The sequence below is a fragment of the Syngnathus floridae genome, chromosome 21 (assembly GCF_059516105.1).
Source record: "Syngnathus floridae isolate MCC-2025c chromosome 21, RoL_Sflo_1.0, whole genome shotgun sequence".
Lineage (NCBI taxonomy): Eukaryota > Metazoa > Chordata > Actinopteri > Syngnathiformes > Syngnathidae > Syngnathus > Syngnathus floridae.
The window spans coordinates 5,710,947-5,732,720 of record NC_142433.1 but is presented as its reverse complement, the minus strand read 5'-3'; the positions used below and the strand labels follow the sequence as shown (position 1 = coordinate 5,732,720).

At 46.8% G+C, this 21,774-nt stretch overlaps 1 protein-coding gene across 2 annotated transcripts in view; it reads left to right on the top strand.

Annotated features, from left to right (window-relative positions):
* The window catches only part of pvrl2l (PVR cell adhesion molecule related 2 like), a 61,481-nt gene that overhangs the window by 29,274 nt on the left and 10,433 nt on the right, over nt 1–21,774 (top strand). Inside the window, exons 2-7 of one of the 2 annotated variants that reach the window (XM_088365092.1) lie at nt 812–924; nt 1,764–2,007; nt 5,926–6,219; nt 6,651–6,768; nt 7,201–7,349; nt 15,709–20,500. In XM_088365092.1, coding sequence (XP_088221218.1) covers nt 812–924; nt 1,764–2,007; nt 5,926–6,219; nt 6,651–6,768; nt 7,201–7,349; nt 15,709–16,241 — 1,451 coding nt within the window. In that variant the 3' untranslated portion in view covers nt 16,242–20,500. Of the gene's footprint in view, nt 1–811; nt 925–1,763; nt 2,008–5,925; nt 6,220–6,650; nt 6,769–7,200; nt 7,350–15,708; nt 20,501–21,774 lie in introns of those variants that run through there. The other variant, XM_088365093.1, reaches the window with a different exon arrangement.

The window sequence follows — 21,774 nt, the reverse complement described above, 5'->3', positions numbered from 1 at the left end:
CGAATTGAAGTGGATCAATAAACTGCTTTTCATAGTAATTTACAGTTCATTGGCATTTGACTTTTTGCTTCAAGCTGTCCTTGAAGACCAAGACATTTATGTATAATAAATCAGAAGAAATGATTTTTCTCCTTGTTGAAAAATAATACAGAAGACAACCTTGAAAAAATAAATCACATCAAATAGCAGTTGCAATATTGAAAGAAAAACATCCATTGTAACAAAAACAATGAAATTTGAATCATTGTGTGTGTGTGCGCGTGTGTGTGTGTGTGTGCGTGTGCTTCGCGTTTCGTTTATCACGGCCTCACTATGTCGCGGATTTTCTTTTCCAAGTTAAAAAACAATTCAAAAGTCAAAATAAAAACTTCTAAATTGAGAAAACATGTGTCTAACCTTTAGGACAATGTAGTATTTCTCCAAATGTTCGTTTACATTCCTTTAGAAGTCCGTTTTCACGTGTTAGCACGATCGCGAATTAGCATCTTTCCGCTAACTCCTTACCCTGCCCAGTACTTCTTGTTGGTGACGGTACTTTGCGGATTTCACTTATCGCGGGTGGTTTTTGGAACCAATTATCCGCGATAAACGAGGGATTACCGTATAATAATCTCATGATCGGAAGCCAAATCCACGCTCCGCTGACCAATGGCGAGTAGGCTTTCGTTACCATGACGACTAGGACTTTAGTAGGCTTTCGTTACCATGACGACTAGGATTGCCCCCCCAGTCAACATTTCATCGCCAATCCCCCGATCTACACATCTTTCCGATTCCTTGGGGATCACAGTACGTCTTTGTTGGTCTCCAGGTGTCGGCGCTCAGAAGGTGCGCGTGGAGGAGGAGTTGGAGGCGTACCCCAACGAGTCGGTGGACTTGCGCTGTCAATTCATCGACAGTGATAGCATAACCAAACTCACGCAGGTCAGTCTTTATCAATTGAATACAATGATACTATTTTAACATTAAATTTGTATACATGTAAGAATATATGTGGATTCATTCACACACATGCCAAGACATTGACTCACCAATGTTTGTTTGGGCATTCGGCCAAAGCTCTCGAGCTCCACAAGACGACGAAGAAGCAAACGAGAAAACATTTGCTTGATCCTCCCTGCTTCTTCGCGATCAATATTCAATTTGTCCACGCACGTGCCATTGGCCAAGTCTCTGCAGTGGACTCTTTGGAGGTGCAGTTCCCGGGCGAGACGCGAACTTTGTTCTTCATCCTGAAATTCGGTAGAAGGACAAAAAAGGTTGCGGCTGATTTTTTACAAGAGCTATAATTGGCCGGCCAATTAATCATTGGGACTTTGTGATAAAGCTCGTGCAGCACTAATCAAATACAATTTAAAAGTAAAAACAGCTAGTTGCTAACACACTGCGAGGAAAATGAACTCCAATTCATTGAGCAAATCAATAAATCAGCCAGCTTTACTCAAAGCTAAAAAAAAAAAAAAAGAGAGAGAGAGGAAGATGAGGTAACAAATTGAACCTTTAGCGCCTTCTTCACGCCGCTTTAATTGACAGTGACATTTAGTCGCAGCGGGAGAGATCATCGCAGGGATCAATGAGTGACACGATATCGTTTCAAATATGAATACCAGCTCACCACGTGGAGCCTTTTAAAGTTAACACTGCTGCGAATTACATTCCAGCAAAGTGGCCATTAAAGTAACTCCATGCCTTCGTTACGGCTCCAGCTGATCTTAATCTTGAGTTTGTACGTCATGTAAAAAAATAATAATAATAAATTTCAGGTGTCGTGGATCTGGGAGCCCGCTGAGGGCCAGCGAGACAATATCGCCGTCTTCCATCCCATATACGGCCAGAGTTTCCCCGACTTGGCGTTCAAGGACCGCGTGGCCTTCCTGCACAACAAGCTGGTGAACCCGTCCATCCGGATCTCTGACCTGCGCATGTCTGACGCCGGACGCTACACCTGCGAGTACGCCACCTACCCGACGGGCAACGAACAGGCCACCACTACGCTCGTCATGCTGGGTGAGTTGTCCCGTTTTTTTGTCCCCGTGACCGAGCAATTTAAAGCCGATGTCGGTCCGAAGCCGAGCGAGGAAGGAGAACGATTTCAATCATGTCGTCGTTACATTTTTGAGCACGTTCGGTGAATCCGAGCATGACCGCGTTTATTAAAAATGGCCGTGTTGCCGCTAAAGCGCTGCGATTGCCGTGTAAAATCCGTTTAGCCTTGTTTAAACAGCTCTTTTTATTCATTTATTTATAAGCAGAAATTGCAGCTCCCTCGGAAACTGCATAAAAATGTTTTTTCCCAACGCTCGGTTTAAGAGTTTAGTCATGCAAACGTGATTAATATTAAAATAAGCGACCAAATGCCAGACGTGTAGCTAACTCATTAATTTCTCAGTGTGTCATATTTTGCCGTGACTGTTTAGTTTTCCATTGAAGACTTTTTTTTTTCGGTTCAAAGTTATAACGGAAATGCCAATATTGAAACTTTTGGATCGTGTATTTTAACACCCGGCTGCCATTATAATTTTGATTGCGTGCACAGCATTTGGTGAGCACTGAGCATGGCTGATAAAATAAAATGTACAAAAATTAGATTTCCAATATAACTGTATAACATCATACGACAGATGGAACTGTACAGAATCATGCAGACATGCGTACTATACACATTAGTCGTTTCTTTGCAGAGGATAAAGAATCTATGCTTGTGAGTATTAGCAACACCGATGCTATTTGTTAGCTTGCCTAAGATTGGATTGACATGGCAATTTCATGGAACAAAATGTCGGCTCGTGCTTAACAAATGATGGCGGCGTACCGTTCGCGTGGATTCCGTACGCCGCAAGCGAGCGCCTCGTCGTCTTAAAAGCAAGATGTTTACGACGCCGCTGGTGACGGGAGGGGGCGTGAGTGGGGCGTGGATGGGGGGGGTGAGCACCCGCCGTGTGTAATCGTAGACAGCTGATGTTTTTCATCCTCCCACATGAGAGGCCATTTGCAGCGCAGCCAAGCGCGGCAAGATCGACGCGAGGAAGGAATCCCGTCGCTAGGCTAGCAGCATCTGCGCTCGTACGATAAAGAGCCAGCGCATTAAGCGTTCCCACGATAATGACGGATGGGGGGGGGGCTTGCGAGAGGGCCGCACTTTGAACCCCACCGCTGCGTTTTACCAAATTCATTCTCCCGTCTATTTATGACATGTTTGCGTTCATCGGAGCGCACAAATGAAGCCCTCCTCGTCTCGTCTTTTGTTGCGCAAATTGTCACAATGAGAGCAGGTAGGTCGGCGAAAAGAAGAGAGCGGAGGCAGAGTGTGCATGAAAAGAAAAAAAAAAAGATGCGTGGGCTTTTCAATCGTCAACATAGTTTCACTCCATCTCGCTTGTTGAATTTCGTGGATTGGCTCAGAGAAAAAGTGGCGCTAAGGCCTGAAATTGGATCAGTACTTTTCAAATAATCAGCGGCGGAAACTACACTGAAATTTCGTGGGAAAAGTTTTAACAAGCCCAGCCTGAAAAGAAAGAAAATTGGTTCATTTGGTTTGAAGGAGGTCTTTTAAAACATTTTGTCTGATTCCTCCATACACAGAAAAAAAAAAGATTCCAGAAAGCTTACCTCAAAAGACTCAAATCGTCCACCATACTGCTTTACAAGTATCCGCTTTTGTGTATTTCTAGTGGTCCTTCAGAAACAAACGTGTCCTTCAACATAAAACCAGCATCAGATGCGAGAATGTCTCAAGGTCGAATTTCTTAAATACTTCACATGGCAGAAAAAAACATTTTCACGTTTGCTTGGGTTAGCCGACCTTACTTTTAATGCCTTTCGCAAATATCAGTTCGTCGGGATCAAGGCCTTTGATCTTATTCAATAAATCTGAAATTTTGATATATAGGTTCCGGTCGGCGTTTTGTCACGTTCGGTGGCGAGGCGCCAGAAATCATATCACGTCTTATTTACACTCCGAGAGATAATCCCGCCAAACAATCCGATTAGCGGATGCGGCGGCACGGCCACGCAACGCAATCTTCTCGAGTTTTGATGCACGGCAATAAAGAACCGGCCGGGAGCCGTATATTTAGGTCAGCCACAATATTAGGTACACCCACGACAGCTTTATGCGTGATATATGGGGTGCCGGTAAAAAGTGTCTTCTCACATTTTTGAAAATATGAGTCTTTCTCTTTAGCAGAGACCGAATTTTGCTCTGATTTCACATCAGCGCTTGTAAGTGTTAAAATAACTTTTTTTTATTTTAATGCGGAGGTCGCTTCTGGTCACGTCGCAGCCACTTTGCAGAGCCGCTCACGTCTTCAATGAAAACAAAATGAGTCTCAATCAGACAAATGAATGCATTTGGTCAACATTTTCAGCCGGCCAATTAGGGGTTGTCACACGGCCGCCGACCGACTCGCATCTTTTCCGCCATCTCCCTCAATATTGATGTTTTATTAGCGGCCCGGGAGACAAACAGACGTTTATCTCAGCCGGCGACAAGGGCGGCGTGCGACAAACAAATCCCAGCCGACATTTTTCACCGGCGCAACAACACATCGCCCGATCGACGAATAAATCCACACCGACGGCGCTCGCCAAAAAAAACCACCGCTGTTAAATTTTCATTCATGCCGCAGAGAGCCGCGCTGTGAATTAAAGCGCGACGTGGACAAATTGCAGGGTCTGCCCGTGTTTGATAAAGGTTAAATATGGCAGCCACTCCAAATGACTTGTTCCGCCGTGACCTACAAGCTTCTCTTATACAATCGAGAGAGCGAGAGAGAAAAATCTGCTATCAATGATATTTTAATTCCTCAATATTGCCATTCTGATTTATTCTGCAATCATTGTTCCTCCCCGCGTTCCTCTCGCCATGTATTTTAACAAATAGAATTGTGCTCCAGGGGCCAACCTCATCTATTGATTAATCAATCATTAACAAGTCCCTAATGTCCCCCTCCGTGTTTGTCAAGCTTAAGCGTCCGTGAACACGCCTGGTGAGTTATTAAGTGGATTTAACGTTGGCGGTGACATCTGCCGGTGTTGTCGTTTGCAGAATGGCGCACGTACGGGTCAGGCGGGGGGGGGGGGAGCGCCGACGCGGGTCGCTTGCTTTAATTAGAAGAAATTGCCAGGGCGACAGATGTCTTCCAGCGGCCGCCCTGGCGTCTTTGCGACGCTAACTGGCGACCCGCCAAAGACGAAAGGCATCGGTTTCCAATCCTTCATGCGTTCGCCCAAGCGCGGAGACTCAAGCAAAATATGTTATGGTCTGAGAGGAGTTTATTGAAGATGAAGCACATCTGTCTGTGTCGCTGCGTAAATGTCAAGCCGCTCATCGAGCCCATGTCATTGTGAGCGCAAAAGCAAACGCTTAGAAAAAATACTAATAATACAGAGGCGCATTTGGAGAGCCTGTTTGGGAAGGCAAGAAGGCCAAATAGTTGTCTCTGGAGATGGCGTAGGAGCGACCGACCCGGGACACAATAGCCGCCTCGGTATGCTATACGCTCGGGAAATCATCAGCAACCTTTCAGACGCAATCTGAAGCACACAAAGAAAGGCCGGAAAGTCATTCCGGGGAAGCTGCGGAATGAATAAATGAAATGTTGCAAAGCAAGGCGATGCATCTCATGGCCAAAGCAAATAGCATGACATTTGCCAGATGATTGACGGCTCCTTTCGAGGGGCGCGCATTGTGGTGGCATCTGCTCATCTTCTGACTTTTCCTCATGTCTGAAGACATTACTTGATGTCCAAAATGTCACCCAGATAAAACCTACCAGACCCTTTTTCCTGACGTTTACGCCGAGAGCCAAACAATGCGGTCTCTTTAGCTTCATGCTAACAAGCAATGCAAATGTCATAGACAGGCTAACAAATAGCAGCAGTGGTGCCACTCTCTCATCACGGGTTGTTTCTCCTCTTCCGCAGCCAAACCCAAAAACTCTGCCAACGTGGTGACGGTGCAGGCGGGCACCAAGGCGATGGTGGTGGCGCAGTGCCAGGCGGCAGATGCCAAGCCGGCGGCGACCATCAAGTGGCTGGCGTCGGTGGGCGGCAACCACACCACCAGCAGCACCGGCGGGCCCGACGGCACGGTCACCGTGCGCAGCGAGTATCGGCTGGTGCCCACGCCGGCCGACGACGGCCGGGAGGTGACCTGCATGGTGGACCAGCGCACCCAGGACAAGACCTGGACGCACCAACTCAGGCTCTCCGTGGAGTGTAAGTGACACACACCTTTAATATTAGCCGCACACATTGTTTGATGACATCATAATTCCGAGCAGCTCGCTCTCAGACAAATTTTCACAGAACAAAAGATTTCTTTTCACACTTAATGAAAGGGCAGGCACTCCAGAAGCACGACCAGAAGCCATTTAAAAAGTCTTAAAATACAAAAGTATGCCTCCTTTAGGATTAGCATAAGAGAACAAGATGGCCACACACGTACATTTAATCCTTTCGATGTCTTGTTAATTTACAAGGGATTAAAACAGGTTCAGTCGTTAGCGGCGGCGGCGAGGAAACCGCGCCCAGATGTAGCACGTCTCCGTTCGTTCGGTCGTTTAACAAAAGAATACTTTATAATGTTAGAAAGACTTAGTGTGTTTCTCTCGGTCAACTGTGTATGTGGTCCGACTCTTCCCTCGCAGACCCCCCCTCCGTCTCCATCGAGGGCTACGACCATAACTGGTACATGGGCCGCTCGGACGCCACGCTGGTCTGCTCGGCCAACGGCAACCCGCAACCCACCACCGTCACCTGGACCGCGTAAGATGGCTGCTCACTTTCTCATCGCCCCTAAAATAGCTTCACATTGTATCATTCATGCTACTTTCGTTAGCCCGTCTATGGCTTGGGGCATTATGTGTTAGCATGAAGCTAACACTTGCTTGGTTAAATTTCCTTGCTTTTTGTTTGACTGTAAAATCTGAGTGGCAGTGGCAATAAACATCTTGAAGCAGATTGCTGGGCGTTGTAGTTCCCTTCAGGATTTTATGCAATGCGCTTCAGCTGCCAAAAAATAAAAACAGATTAAATTTGCAAAATAACCAAGGATGGCACGAGAGTTAATGACGGCGTTTTTACCATCGCTAACACAGATGGTGCGCATTGCGGCTGTACGTGAGAATTTCATCTCACTTGGTCTTCTTTCTTCCCACGCTCCGTCCATCTTGTCCTTCCCTCGTCCTCCTCCTCCAGGGCGTCGGGCCCCTTGCCAGATTCGGTTCTGGTGGACGGCAACAAGCTGACGGTGAGGAAGGTGGACGACACTGTCAACACCACCTTCATTTGTGAGGTCAAGAACAAGCACGGCGCCGCCAAGCACCAGATTACCACGCTCGTCATCGGTGAGTCAGCCGGCGGCGGCTATCGGGCTTGCACACGTGTGTCTTGTCTTGAAGTGCATCAAACACACTTTCTGTGCTGTTGACAATAGCAGCATAAGGACTCAGTACACACAGACACACACACACACATACATTACACGTGCAAATGAGTTAAAGGGGCCCCTGCTGCCCCCCCCCCTAGAACCACCACTGCTTTAAGCCTTTGAATTTTCTTCAACATGCACATTCATTTACGTCAACTTGTTGGTTTTAAACAATGCACATAATGCAGAGCCACACACACACATGCACACACACACAGACTCGCACTGGGATGAAGGCTGATCTGAGAACTGCGGGGGTGCAGGCCTCTCTAGATCTTTAGCATTGATTTCTGTGCTGTTTTTTGTGGGTTGACGCGGGCCCCCTCAGCAGGGCCACACAATACAACAATGAACCCCCCCTTAACACAATCAGAAGTGGACTCAGCTCCACCGAAGTCCATTCAGGCCTTGAACTGAAACACCCACCCATGTCGTAAGTTTGTGGCCCTGCTGCGTTGGCGCGGGCGAGCCCTTCTGGATTCTTCTGCGAGCTTTCAAGTTGGTGTGAGCCAGTTTGCCGGCGTTTGGTCTCTTTCTTTCTTTCTCAACTCTTTGCACTCACTTCAGAGAATGCTAACGCGTCTTCATCGCGGGCCCGGGCGCACTTTTCATCTTTGCGAGGCGGCTCGCTTTTTACCCCTCCTACCCTCGGCTTCCTTTTTTTTTTTTTTTTTCCTTCAAATGTTTTCTGTTGAAGTGACTTCAGTATTGCAGTGAACACTGACCCAATTACAGTAAGTAACAAATGATTCTTATTTCAAAACACACTTTTGAAATTATTCCCGAGCACTTGTTGTCACTTTCGCTGACAAGAAACCGGGGCGACTCTCCTATATCATCATTTTGAAGAAAAGGAAAAGACGGCTTGCTCGAGCCAATCTTTTTGCAAATCATTTTAAAATGATCTTGTTTACGTTTTCCATCACCTTCACACATTGATCCAGAGCACAAGCGCGCCAAACACCTCGGAAAGCTGACAGCTCGGCAGGCCCGAGGGACGTGTCTTCACGCCGGCTTGTCTCGCCCGACCGCTCAGCAAAATCGTCCCTCGCTAACACTTCCCCCGCGGCCGCCATGCGGGATTACGTCGCGTAATCGGAGGCGCGAGGAACAAGAGCTCAGATGCGTTTAGAACACGGGTGACAGATCGCGACTAAAGATCTGGAATTGTCCCTCCTGCCGGAACAAAGCTTGTTCGGGTGGCGTTGCCTCGCAGCGCGCGTGTTGTCTTCCAACAAGGAGTTAGCTTAGCTAGCTTGGGCACTGTAACGTTGTGCCCCACCTTGGCCCTAGCTATTTGCGTCTCCAGCAGAGGGCGGTATAAGACCAGAGTTGGTTGAAAATAGCTGGATTAATCTGCTTAATTCTTATTCCACTTATGCAATGTTATTCAGAACACGGCGCTTCCAAACTAACAACCCACGCGAGGTTCAGCGGAGCCTCGCTGGCGTTTGGGTTCCTTCAAGATCGCTAATTTGCCCGCCTGTGTACGTCGAAACTTTGTTCTGCTAAACGTCGGATGAAAGCAGCGGTGTGCCTCTGATGTTTGACTTGTAAGGAGGGTGGAGAGCTTACATGCTTTTCCTCTTTTGGAGCTTCTACGTGACAAACACTGACGTGGTTGAAGTCAACCTGGATTTTTGTGCTCATCCTGCAGCACCCTAAAATGCCACTAGGTGGTGCCAAAACCCTAGCTAATAGGAAAGTAGATTACTGCTGTGCGTGAATAGTGAAAATCTGCACAATATTCTCTTAAATTAGTTCTTAAATAGTCACAAAAGTTCTTTTTTGTGTCTGCAAAAAGAAAATCTGCACTACTGTGCATCACCCCGAGTACCGTTCCTAATATTTAGCTTGTTTAGTCACGCCACGCTGCGTAATAGGCGCTTAATTGAAATGATCCAATAATGGCAAGAGGCCGCAGTCAGGATATGAAACACACAAATGACACTTAATCAGGATTAGCCTCCAATTTAGCGTCAAATGTGAAACATTTCCGCTGAGCATGTAATAGCTCTCGACTGGCCGCTCGTGCGTGTGTGCGCGTGCGCGGCTGTAATTAACTTTGATGAACTTTAAACGAGCATGGTGAGCTTGGTGTTGTGACTGCCAACCAAAAATGTTACGCTAAGTGTCACGCTACGTCGGCATACAATTTAGCAGTTGCCTGTCGAACAAGCATATTTAAAGAAATACCGTATTCGAGTGTGCTGTGCGCCGCACTTGTCGAGGCACTTCAGAAAGAATGAAAAAGGCAGGAACGCACCGTATCGCATTTGATCTTCCGTTTAAATATTTCACGTGCGCGGTCACGACGTCTTCGCCTCGTACGGAATGCATTCTTTGTCATCTGTGTCTTTCGGGAGGCAAGGTGAAGCTGGAAACTGGTTGCCACGGCAACAGAGACACATTAAGGAGTATGTTTGGAAATAATTAAATCTTCTAACACCTTTTCAAATATTTTCAAATCCAACTTCTCTCATTTTCAGCTTCTCAAAACTTTTTCATTTCCTCTGTGAAAGCGGCCAGATTGCGTTTTAAGTGTTTCTGAACTGTGACTAAAAAGTAATTAACACTTTAGCGTATTTTCCAACATGTTTCAAATTAAACACCAAGCAGACAGTCGTTACCACACACCAAAAACGTGCCGGTGCTCAATTTGATTTCTAAAAATCTTTTGAAGCCACACCAAATCCTCAACATGGTATGTTTTTTTTTTTTTTTTTTTTTTGTCTCTGGAGTGCACATCCATGAAATTACACAAGCAAGTACAATTTATATTTCGCCAACACACACTCATGTAAGGCCCATTCGTTTTCCTGTAACTCGAGGCTCCTTGTGACCCGACACCTCGGAAAATTCCCCGCCTGTGCCCGCGTCTCGCTCTAATTGCCCGCGTTTGTTTTAGTGTGTGCGTGCGTGCGTGCGCGTGTAATGACGAGCCAGACAGATCACGCTCCCGTCCCGCTGAGCGCCTTTCAATTAGCCGGTAGGGGACGGCGGTCGGGGTCAGACGGCCATCGCCGTGGGCAGCTCATCCACCGAGGAGGAGGTTGGAGGAGCTCGTTTCGTTTCGCCCGATTTTTTAATATATTTTATGAGCTATTTTTAAGTGGTGTAGAAATGATCAACGAACGCCGGATGAGGAGGCGTCGCAGGAGGGCTAACGAAACGTAGTCTCCACATTCGGGTAATTTTCCAGCTTCAAACGTGCTCTTCTTCAAACAACCGCAGAGCATTCAACAAACCTCACAGGCGCATACAAATAGGGATTCATGCAAGTCGCCAGCCGACGTGTTGTTGCCAGGTAGGTTTAGCGGCTTACTGGCACACAGATGTACAATATGATCCACGTTGTGCTTGCATTCCATGTCCTGGACATGGTCATTAACAGCAGCACAAGTGGGTATTATACCGCTCCCATTTCAACGCTTAATCCGCTTTGTGGCGGCAATGCAACTGGGCACCCGCGTTTTCTAAGCACCTTAATTGGCTCTGAGAGTGACGCCCGTGTGTATGTAGCCGTGAAAATGTTCAAAACATCTTACGGCGATCATTTAAAAATAGCTCATAAAAAAATAGCTAAAAATACATTAAAAAATTTAAATTCCCTAATCGTGGCTTCCTCGACTTTAATTTCTGAGATTTCTGCTTTTCATTGGACAGGTATTGTGTCTCCTGGTGTTTAAGTAGCGACATTTTTTTTTTATCATTATCTTCGAAGGACGTCTCTGCATCTTGGATTATATGCGGTGCATGCTAAGTATTTATCCGTGGCTTTTTACATTTAAAGGCAGTCTGAAGATGATCACAATGAAGGTCATCAAAAACTATTCAGTGGAATTCTAGCTATTAAAGTGTACTTTTTTTTTTCTTTGTTGTAAGCAGCGGCAGTCTGTACGATATGTTTGGCAGCATGGCGCAGTATAAAAAAAATCATTCTTGACATTGTGTATTTGTGCCCATGGTGTGGTGATGTTGCGGAAAAGTTAGATGCACTCAACGGTTGATTGGGAGAACCTCAACGTCAAAATATTAGGATCGCCTATTTCGGCTACAATTGCTAGCTGGCTAGTTTCTTGTGCTGGTTCCCTTTTCAGTGCGCTTGTCTTGGCCATTATTCTACTTTTAGAGGGAACAAAGAGAACCACTTAATCCTGCTTCCTGGGATGCTAGTTGAGTGGATCCTGACCTCGTGTATTTTAGCTTTTGCTACTCGTCCTCCTCCTCCTACTCAGTGGTCCTGATTCACTTGGACTCATGCGGCCGCAAAGCATTTAAAAGCGAGCTGGGATGGATGAATGGAGCCAGAGAGGAGAGAAGGGGTGGGCAGAAGGGAGGGTGGTCGGATCGGGCCAGCGAAAGGCCCCGACTGATGACTGCTTTTGTTGATCGGCGTCAACAGTGCCGAATGCACAATAAGACTAAAAAAGCATGCAAAAGCTTACTCATGCGGTGTGTGTGTGTAACTTGCGGATGGGTGTGTGTGGATGTGCCCATGAATTCGAACGCGCACGTGCGCTGAATTAATGAAGCCGCAGACTTGTAGGTGCGAGACAAGCCACTAATTACACCCGCCTCGCTCAAGCCCGGTCATCAATAATGTTCATTAAACCACTGAACCCACGCTAGGCATCTCTATGTGTGTGTGTAGCACAGTGACAAGATGGATCATCACACATTTAAATGAAATATTTCTTCCCGTGACAGTCTGTCGCTGTACGAATAATTCGGGAAGACACTTAAGTCGATTTCGCAACATTTACGAGTGGCTCGGCAATTCGGCAATTCGTCAAAATGTGAACCTTTGCTTGTCGTGCTAGCTGGCTAAAGCTAACTGTAGATGTAAAGATCGGAGTGTGTATTTTGTACACACATGGACGTTGACGTTTTCTGACAGTTCCAGAAAGGTGAAAAGGAGACCATTAATCCTCCCAGTTGGAAGCATTCACTGCTTAAAAACAGCGGAAATTACTTTCACTTCCGTTTGTGTGTGTGTGTGTGCGTGTGCGGCTGGAGCTGTAAAATGGTCTGGAAATGATGGGTCGCTGCGTAAAGAGCCTCATATATTTGCGGAGAAGAAGAATGGCTTTTTTTTTTTTATTTTGCAGTCGAGTGTAAAAATAAAAGAGTTGTTTGGAAGTCCTTTGTTCAGGTCGAGCCTTTGCTCCCCTTCAAGACTTTTGTTTGTTGTGCTCCGCCACGGCTGTCCAAAGTGCTTATCTGAGGCATTTGTGGCAGATTGACTTATGGTGTGTGAGTGTGTTTTCATGCAGTGTGAGGTCATGCCTCTATTTCAGAACCAAAAATTGGATGCAACTTCAACTTATATATTCGGCAAGTTAGAAGCAATTTAGAATTAGCTATGCATCTCGTCGGTACGCTAGAAAATGGAAATGAGTGGGAACATTTCAATCATCCGTAACGTCTCGCTGACCTTTCCTCGTCACGGTGGCGAGGCCATTAAGCTTTATGTAGAACATCCTCTCATTGAGAGAGGGAAAAAAAAAATCGTGAGTGTCGGGATAGGCCGAACCTCCCGCGACCTTCTTGAACCTGCCCGCCGGGCGCAATTCCGCAAGAAAACGATACCACAGTGGCGAGCGCGCTCCTGGAAATTCTGATTTAATCAAAAGCAGATTGCCACTTTCGGAGTGAAGCACTTACGCTCCGCCGGTCAGACCATGATTACGATGACAGAGCGCTAATATGACGACGGAAATCTTCTTTGAGCAAGGCGGGCGATGGGAGCCATCTGCACTTTTTCACCTCGGATTACTTTTGTAGCTTTTCAAGTCGGAATCTATTTTGCTCTTTCAAAAAAATATCTCAGGATTTTATGGTGCTATAAGAAATAAAATAAATAATAATTTATAAAAACAATATAATAATAAATAAATAACTCAATGGTGTGTACACCTTTGCCACCAGGGTGCAGTATATTATTTTTCTGTATATCTTTTTCTATATATTTTTTGCCTGTCAACATGTGTTGCTGCAGCATATTTTGTTCTCACTGATCTGCTTTAGAAAGGAGAGAAATGGAGCAAGTGTGTGTTACGGAAGACATAAAGGCGAGCCGCATGCTGAATCAGGCATCTTATTAGTGGCGTGATTAAACGCCGGATTATGATAATGTGCGTTGAAGATCATTCCAAACTGTAGACATGTCATTTTTCTTTTCATCCACTCTGGTTTGGCAGGCGCGTAAACAACATTTGCTGACTTGAATAATTCAGAGATCAAATTGCTTCATAAAGACCCACCACTCTGATTCTTTGTTTTACGCGCACTCGTCGGGAAAAACACAAATTGAACGCTCAAGTCGTTCTGAAAAATCATATTGTAACTTGAGCTCATGTGGAATCTCGCTGTACCATGCTAATGCTAGTCATTCTACGCAAAGGATAAAGAATATATGAACATTAAGCCTTACATATGAGACTTCCTCCCACCTCTGTTTGTGTTTGTGTATTCGCTGCAACCGAACAGCATCCTGCCGTGACGCGAGTTTTATTTCCATTTCGCCGCCGCTACCTCGCCGCACGCTAAATCCTCTGCCGGGGTTTATCCCGACCGCCGTAGCGGACGCCTTAATCTGTGTGGCGTACATGACGTTAATGCGGAGAGTGATAGGAAGCCCCCCTGCCTGACTCTCGCAGTCACGTTTCTCCGCGTGTTGCTTTTTAAGCGGTCGGCCTGCCGCCATTGAAGAAAAGTTTGGCCGACTTCCCCGCTTTCAACCTCTTGCAACGCGGCCACTGGATCAGTGTTACCATTTGCAACTCCGGAATTACCATATTCACAATTTCTTTTGGACTATCATCCATTATTTGTTAGAAAAACCTTTTTGCTCCCCCCCCTCCGCTGATGGCGTACCTAATAAAGTGGCCTGTATAGTGTAGTATCGTCCTTATCTTCCTTCTCGGCTGCCCGGTTGAGCTTTTGTGGAAAGCGCGTGATTAAAAAAAGTCGCCGGGCGGCAGTGGCGGACGGCCATCACTCAGCCGCTGCCGCGATGTGAAGGCTGCTGGGAAATATTCATCATAAATATGAAAAACGCTCTGAAATCATCTCGCTTGAATATAAATAACATTGAGGGCATGGCGGCCCAAGCCAAGTTGTCGTTTTAACGCCATGTGTCACTCGCAGCGGACGTGGACTTCCTGTCCCGACGGGCCCCGCCCACTTCCAAGGATCTCTTTGGCTCATCCCAACCTCACATTTTGCTCTACTTACTAACTCCATTTTCTTTCTCCTTCTGTACTAACCTAATCTTGTCCTCCATATTGACTAACGTGTTGTCCTTGCTTTCTTATTATGCTTTCTTCTAATCATCCAACGCTGTCTTTGCTCTCTTTCAATTTCCCATCCTCTTGTTTACACACTTACGATGACACACACACACGCGCACACACACGTCATCTTTATTAGTGTTGCTATTATTTCACGGGGATGAGCAATCATTTGGCTTCCGCGCAACTTCATCCCACCAGCTGTTTGATTGGCATCCATGTCCGCATTGACTGGCGGCGCCACGCCGGGATTCGCATCAAACGTGAACTGCTTCACATGTCCCCAAAATATCATCTGGCTACATGTGTGTGTGCGCGTTTGAGCCCAGCGTGAGTCCGGTTGCACTAATCTCCCGTCATCGGAAGCCTGTTTCGGCGTCTAATGAGGCCACTGGGAAGAATCAGACGGTGTGGGCTTGAGGGACGGTGAATATGGTGGCACTTTGAAGGCGCAGCTGTGTGCGCGCTGTTTCTACAAATAAACCTCTCTGGATGTGTGTGTATGTGTGTGTGTGTGTTGTGTACTCACTGGACCCTTCACTAGGTACACAAAGTAATGGCATCGCAGGGGATACGTAGCAGACCCTCCCACGATAGATGAATAGATTGGCCCCGCCCACTTGAATTGAGTATCTCTGTATACAGGAGTGAATTTGAACTACAGCAAGAACGTTCGGTCAAGCGTAGAAGAATGTAAGAATGTGATCTATCCGGATTTGCGGTATCTGCGTTGGCTTCTACTTTGCGTTGCGTCCGTGGGGGCAAATTTGGCTCACACCAACAGGAAGCAAGCGACCCGTTCGGGCTGGTTTGACTACAACAAGGAGAACGGCAGCTCCCTCGTGACCACTGTTCCCATGGATTGAGACGTTCTTCACTTAAGACAGCAGGAGTTCCTTAACTGCTGCCATCCAACTTCCTCTTTCTTCTCCTCCACCCGTGTTTCCATCCTTCCTTCCAACCCCTCCATCCTCTCTGCAGAAGCCTTGGAGGACCCGTCCAGCACCGGGGCGGTGGCGGGCGCCGTGATCGGCTCCCTCCTGGCCCTGCTTTCGGTCGTGGCGCTGGTGGCGGTGCTGGTGATGCGAGGCCGCCGCCAGCACCAGCGCGGCGGGGGCGGCGCAGAGTCGGTGGCGGCAGGCGGTGGCAGCGGCAACGGCGCCGACTACGGCAACAAGGCTCGTCTTCTGTTCGGCGGCGAGGGTAGGAACAACAACGGGCCGACGTATAAGTACCGCGAGGGCTGCGACAACACGGGGACTCTGACGGAGAAGGCCAACGACTTCCGCCGCCTCCACCAGCATTCCGCCAAGCCCTCCACCCACGACATCCTCCTGGATGAGGCGGAGAGGCGCAAGTTTCACGACAGCCTGGAGGAGGACGAGTGCTACGACCGATTCGATGGCGGGAACCCTCCGGCCTATGGCGGCGGTGGAGACGCCCTGTACCTGGATGACGACATGGAGTCCCAGCGGGACGGCTCCGTCATTTCCCGGACGGCCATTTACGTGTGAAGCGGCCATCCCATCCCCTGCAAAACTTGGACTTGCAAACAGCCAAACGGGTCCAAAAGTGACCGGACAAGCACATCAACGCTTCAAAAGGGACGCCGCTTGTCGCTGTGTTCTCGTTCTTGAGCTTTGCGCGTGTTGGTGTGCCTCGGTACTCGCTATCTCTTGGAAACGTCGTCTGGTCTGCGTACAACAAGAACCGCATTCTTGCCTTCTTTTGTCGGCTTGTCAAGCTGGACCGTGTGTGTGTGTGTGTGTGTGTGTGTGTATGTGCTCATGTTGATGGCAGAGGTGGGGTCCAGTCACATGACTTTTCGGACTTGCCCGACTGAAACATCCGTGACTTTCTCCCACCTCTGATTAATAGCGTGCGTTGTTATCTTCTATCTACTGGGCGTCGTCTCGCTAGCCTCGATGTTGTCGTCGTGTATCGGTGAAAAGAAGCACTTTGAGCAGTTCCGCATTTTTTGTGGCAGGATGACTCATCGCTTATAAATACTCAATTTGGATGATTTTCTTTTTTTTTTTCCCGCCTTCTTTCTTCACGCCGCTCTATTTCTGGCGTCCATCTTTATTTACGCAGCGGCCGGCTTATCGGCCGTGGCAGATCACCATGCGGTATTTACAAAACCCAATCTGTGTCTTTGTTTCTCACATCTTGAACAAGCAAAGCTCATTCGGCACCGCGCGCTTCTTTCTAAATCCTCCTCAACGCGTCTTTTCAACAAGATTGGCGCTTTTATTTCTGTTGGATTTTTGCTTCCTTTCTGCGGGGATTTGTTCCAACAAATTGTAGAAACAATCCATAGAATCCTCGCAGACTTGTGCGTGTGGTTTCGGATTAGGATTTTAATTACAAAAGTATTATGGTCCTTTTAATATGTCGGGCTACTTGACAACTTGACATCGTAGCAAAACTGCAGGATTTCAACAGGACATTAAAAATCCAACCTTGGGATCCACAAATGGAGTTTCTGTGAATGTAAACACAGTCATGTGTCACTTGGAGGAACTCTCGACAATATTTTAATTCTTGGAACACGTTTGCCTTGTTCATCTGCTGCTTTCTCCTTTGTTGATTTGACATTTTCTTGATCCTTCTTGTCTTACGGCGGAAGAACTACAACATGGTGGCTGTAGAAAATAAAATGTGCGTGTTACGTGTTTTGGTCGTTGAAGTAAAAAAGGGTTGTGTGAGTACTTTAAAAATAAAAATCTATGGGATGTGGAAAGGAAGTGCAGATGTGAGCTTATCTAGCACAAAAAAGGAACCATTAGCCACTTTTCAAACCCTCACCGAGCATCGATTGTTCCTCAACATCCTCCACGGGCCGTTTCATCCCCAAACATCATCGCACGAGTCAAGAGTGTCTCGTGTCACCTCGTCCCAAAGTGTGTTTTGACGCTAGCTCACAAGAAGACACTTTGATGCAAAAACAAACAAGTTTCTGAACAGAGTTTTGAGGATCTTTCACCCAAAAAGAAGAAAAAAATCCCGACTGAGGCGGCGGTTTCATCTCCTTCCTGCACTTTCTGTTAGTTTGCCTCAGCACGTCTTCTCTCGGGTGTATTCCCGCGTTCCTTTATCGAGATTTCTCTCTTTGGTGCCTAATTAGCAAGGAGGCGTGCGGTGAGATCAGCCGCTGACTTTTTTTTCCCTGCACAAGTCATTTGAATAAAAACCCCAATCTTACGAAAACCTCGGCGGGGAAGCCGGCAATCAATGAGATTTCCCGCCATTCGCCGTGAGCTACCTGACTGCCACAAAATGGCCGCTTTAGCTACGGGCGTCATTGATAGCGATGCTAATTAGCGCCGTCCGAGTGTCTTGCGGGAAAGTTTTCGCGTCGGCAAGTAACCTCAGCGTGTCGCTTGAGGTTGGTGTCTTTTGACAAAAGTCAAGCTAGATTTTCATACGCCGACGCAAAACCGCCGCCAAGTCCGAGGGTGTCGCTTGGCTAGCGCGACGGTGAGGCGCTGTTCTCTTGGCGCTCCATCGAGAGAATTGCAAAAAGAGAACAAGCCAAAGAGGAGGAGGACACAAAGAAGACCTCAATACGAACCGCCAATGGAGTTAATCCTGCCATTTTCTAATCCCCATTTGTTAGCTTGTTTTTTTTGTTTTTAACACAGCGCCAACTGCTTGGTTACCACCAACAGTTTTTACCATTCCAGTTCGGCACAAGGTGTTCCCACCATCTTTGATTCGGCACCAGGATCACTAGCTTACCGAATCATCCTCCGACTGCCAAGTGGAGGATAAGGAGGAGTCAGGGGAGGCGGCCTATTAGTGATTGAGCTCGGCTTTTGCGGTTAGTAATCCGGCGGAAGCCGAGCTTGTGCCGGGCCAGCCGCGACGCGGCAAAACTTTCCCGTCTTCCTTCGTCAAGCCGCGTAAGCGCTTTATCGCAACGTGTGGGTAAACCCGTCTGGGTTTGCTCACTCCTTTCGGTTTTTCTTCTCAACTGGTTGCAATGTCATGGTCTTCAAATGCAAACCAAGAACCCCAAACAAGCACTTTGGTTGTCAACGTACCTCGCGAAAAGTCTTGCTAGCACATGATTTCTATATGATTCTTTAGTCAAAAGATTTTTGGGATTTTCAACATGGTTTCAATGCTTTTCAGTGTTTTTGAACATTCAGCCCTCGAGGCCAGTTTGACAAGACATTTGGTCGACTCCCCAATCCCCAATGAATAGACCGAAAAAGTCTCAAGAAGCCATTCTAAAAGATTCAATAAGTCCGCCTAGAAGTCCACAAACATTTGAGAAGCGTCAGCAAAGTCATTGACAGAAAAGCTGCGAGTGGGCGAGCGACACGCCGCGTGCTGATCCCGCTAAACATGTTTCTATTCTCCCTGCGATGCTTTCAGACCAGGATTTCTCTCCTCGGCGTGTTGTTTCACAAACGATTGCCTTCCCTCAGCCAAAACAAAACCAAAACAAAACAATCTCTTGCATAATTTTCATCATCAGTCAGTGAGAAGATAGGAGGCTGTCCAAGTCTTTGACCATGTGGGTGATCCGTCCCCGCGGGAGGAATTAGTCCAGCTCACCGAGCAGATTAAACGCATTCGCGCGCATGTTTTGTATTTCACAAATCGCACATATTTGTTTGCCTCGCTGATGCGTTCGCCGCTTTCTGGCCCTTTGTGTAACGAGTAGCTTGTTGTCACTGTTAGCGTGACTGCATGCTAACTAGCAGTGGTGTCCTTTCAGCCCGTGAGCGGGGCAAACATGATTACGGTGAACAGAAACGTTGACACGGAAACTAGAGGTCATACCTGTTTATGTTGCCATTTTGGTTTGGATTTTGTGTGTTCGCGTGTGTGTGTGTGTGTAGGGGGTGGGGGCATATGCCAAGTTTCAGGGGAAAAAGTGAAAGTTATTCCTCTGCTCCTCATGGCGGGATTAGACAAGCTTACTTTTGAATGCCTTGCGGTTAGTGTGTGTGTGTGTGTGTGTGTGCGCATGCGTGTGTGTGTGTGAGGGTAATACATTTGTGGCAAGGATGCGAGTTGTGCAAGAAGGCAAACTTGTTTACATCTGTACTTTGAGGGCACAGCTAAATAAGGCGATTGTGTGTGCGTGTGTGTGTTTGTGTGTGTATACACATCTTGTACTTAACTCAGCTTTGCTGTAGGGAGCAAACAGGACGTTGTTATTCCAAATCAAGGTTCGGCGTCTGGTCGACTGCGCCAACGCTCATAGTGGCCCTCAATTAGCTTTGGAAAATAAAAATGCTTCCTATAGCTGAGCAGGCCAAAATTATAATAACAAAGGGCAAGTTTTTGTTTTTGAAAGACTTATTTTACAGGGACGTCTGAAAAGAAAGCCGTTTCTTTCCTGACTTGACATGCCCGTTGCGTTTATTGGCTCTCGCTCACTAAACTGCTGTCAGCTCACCTTTCACGGTTCGCTCTCGAGACGCTGTGACAAGCGCAATCCTCATCAATCTGACTTTGAAGCTTCCCGACGCCGTTGAAATGCGCAAGTGGCCGCGGCACGGCGGCGCTCGCTCGGTGAAAAAGAAGCCGACCGCAAAACTGTCCAATTTTTTCAAAGCAGTTGCAATTCAGTCGTTAATTTGTTACCCGTCACGTCTTTTGTACGTTTTTTTCCACTGAATCATTTTGTGACGAGTGGCCGAACAAAAGCTCTAAAAATGTCTTTTCTGTCAGTTGACACCAGCCTGTTTTTTTTTTTTTTCCCCCTCATCATTTGGCACCAATTAAACCAGCCTAAAAGGGAGAAAAGCCTTCAGCCATTTTGTCGTCCTCTCTTTTTCTCACTCCCTGTTAAAGTGAGCAGTTAGGGATAATTGAAAAACTTTTCAATTAATAAATGCAGTCGGCATCGTCGCTGCCAAATGGAGCAGCGCCGAAAGCTGCTGCTGCTGCTGCAGCTTGCTGCCTCACACTTGTGTCTGCAGTGGGAAAACCAGATTGTGTGAAGAACCTTCACGTGGTCGTCTTCTTTTGAGTCTGGCCTACTTTTTGCCTCAAAGGCAGAAAGTGCAAGGGAATCGACCACATGGACGTCTCATGATTATCTTATATTTATAATTGATACGTTCAACATTTGGAACACGTAACGGAGACATATTGTGCGCTTTGCTGTAATTAAGACACAGTAAGGAAAATGGCCTCGTATGTTAATCGTTTGGTGCCTCTAGGGGGCAGCAGAGAGGTGATTCTTTTATATATATATATATATATATATATTTTTTTTTTTTTTTTTTTCTTTTTGCGCCATTGCTGGAGTCGTTGACGTTAAAGAGAGCTGTCAGGACGTCAGGATGCTGCTGCTCGGCCTCTCCACCTGAGCTGTCACATGCCCGCAATCACACACACACACACACGAGCGACATCCCACGTCAACGCCCCCCTCCCCACCTGCCTGTCTGTCTTGTCTGAGACCTGTGTGATTCTTTTTGTCTTTTTTTTTTCTTTACAAACAGATTTTGCAGTTTCAAATTTGGCCTCGACTGTAAAAAATCCATTAAAAAAATGCTTAGCGTGTCCAATATGAAGTTCACTCAGAGGCCACTTTATTAGGGAAATGTTCTTGCGCAATGTAGTGCATATAGATAAAACTGTCGCATAACCGGGGGGAGGAGAAAGAAAAAAAAAACGAGACGGCTTTTGTGAAAGGGTCAACGGAGTCAGGTGTGATGGACAGGAGGCGTCTGGGAGGTCAAAGCCAACTTGACAGGTGATTAAAGGAGCCATTGAACTTTGCGCCGCGGCAAATGAGCCCCGCTCACCTCTTTCGCTAGCTCATTTGCATAAAAATCTGACAAAGCGGGTCACAAGTTCAACATTTCATCATCTTTTTATTTCGCTTTAGGAGGGAATGACTTTTTAATGAGACTTGGAAGCTCGCCATCCGCGCAGGGCCATCGTCCGCTCGGGATTTGACAGACAAAGGCAAGAACGGCGTTTATTTTTAGCCATCAAAGATTTTTGCTTTTTAATGAAGTGACGACGCTCCATTGTGGAAAACAATCAATAAACTGAAAATTTCAACACAGTAGT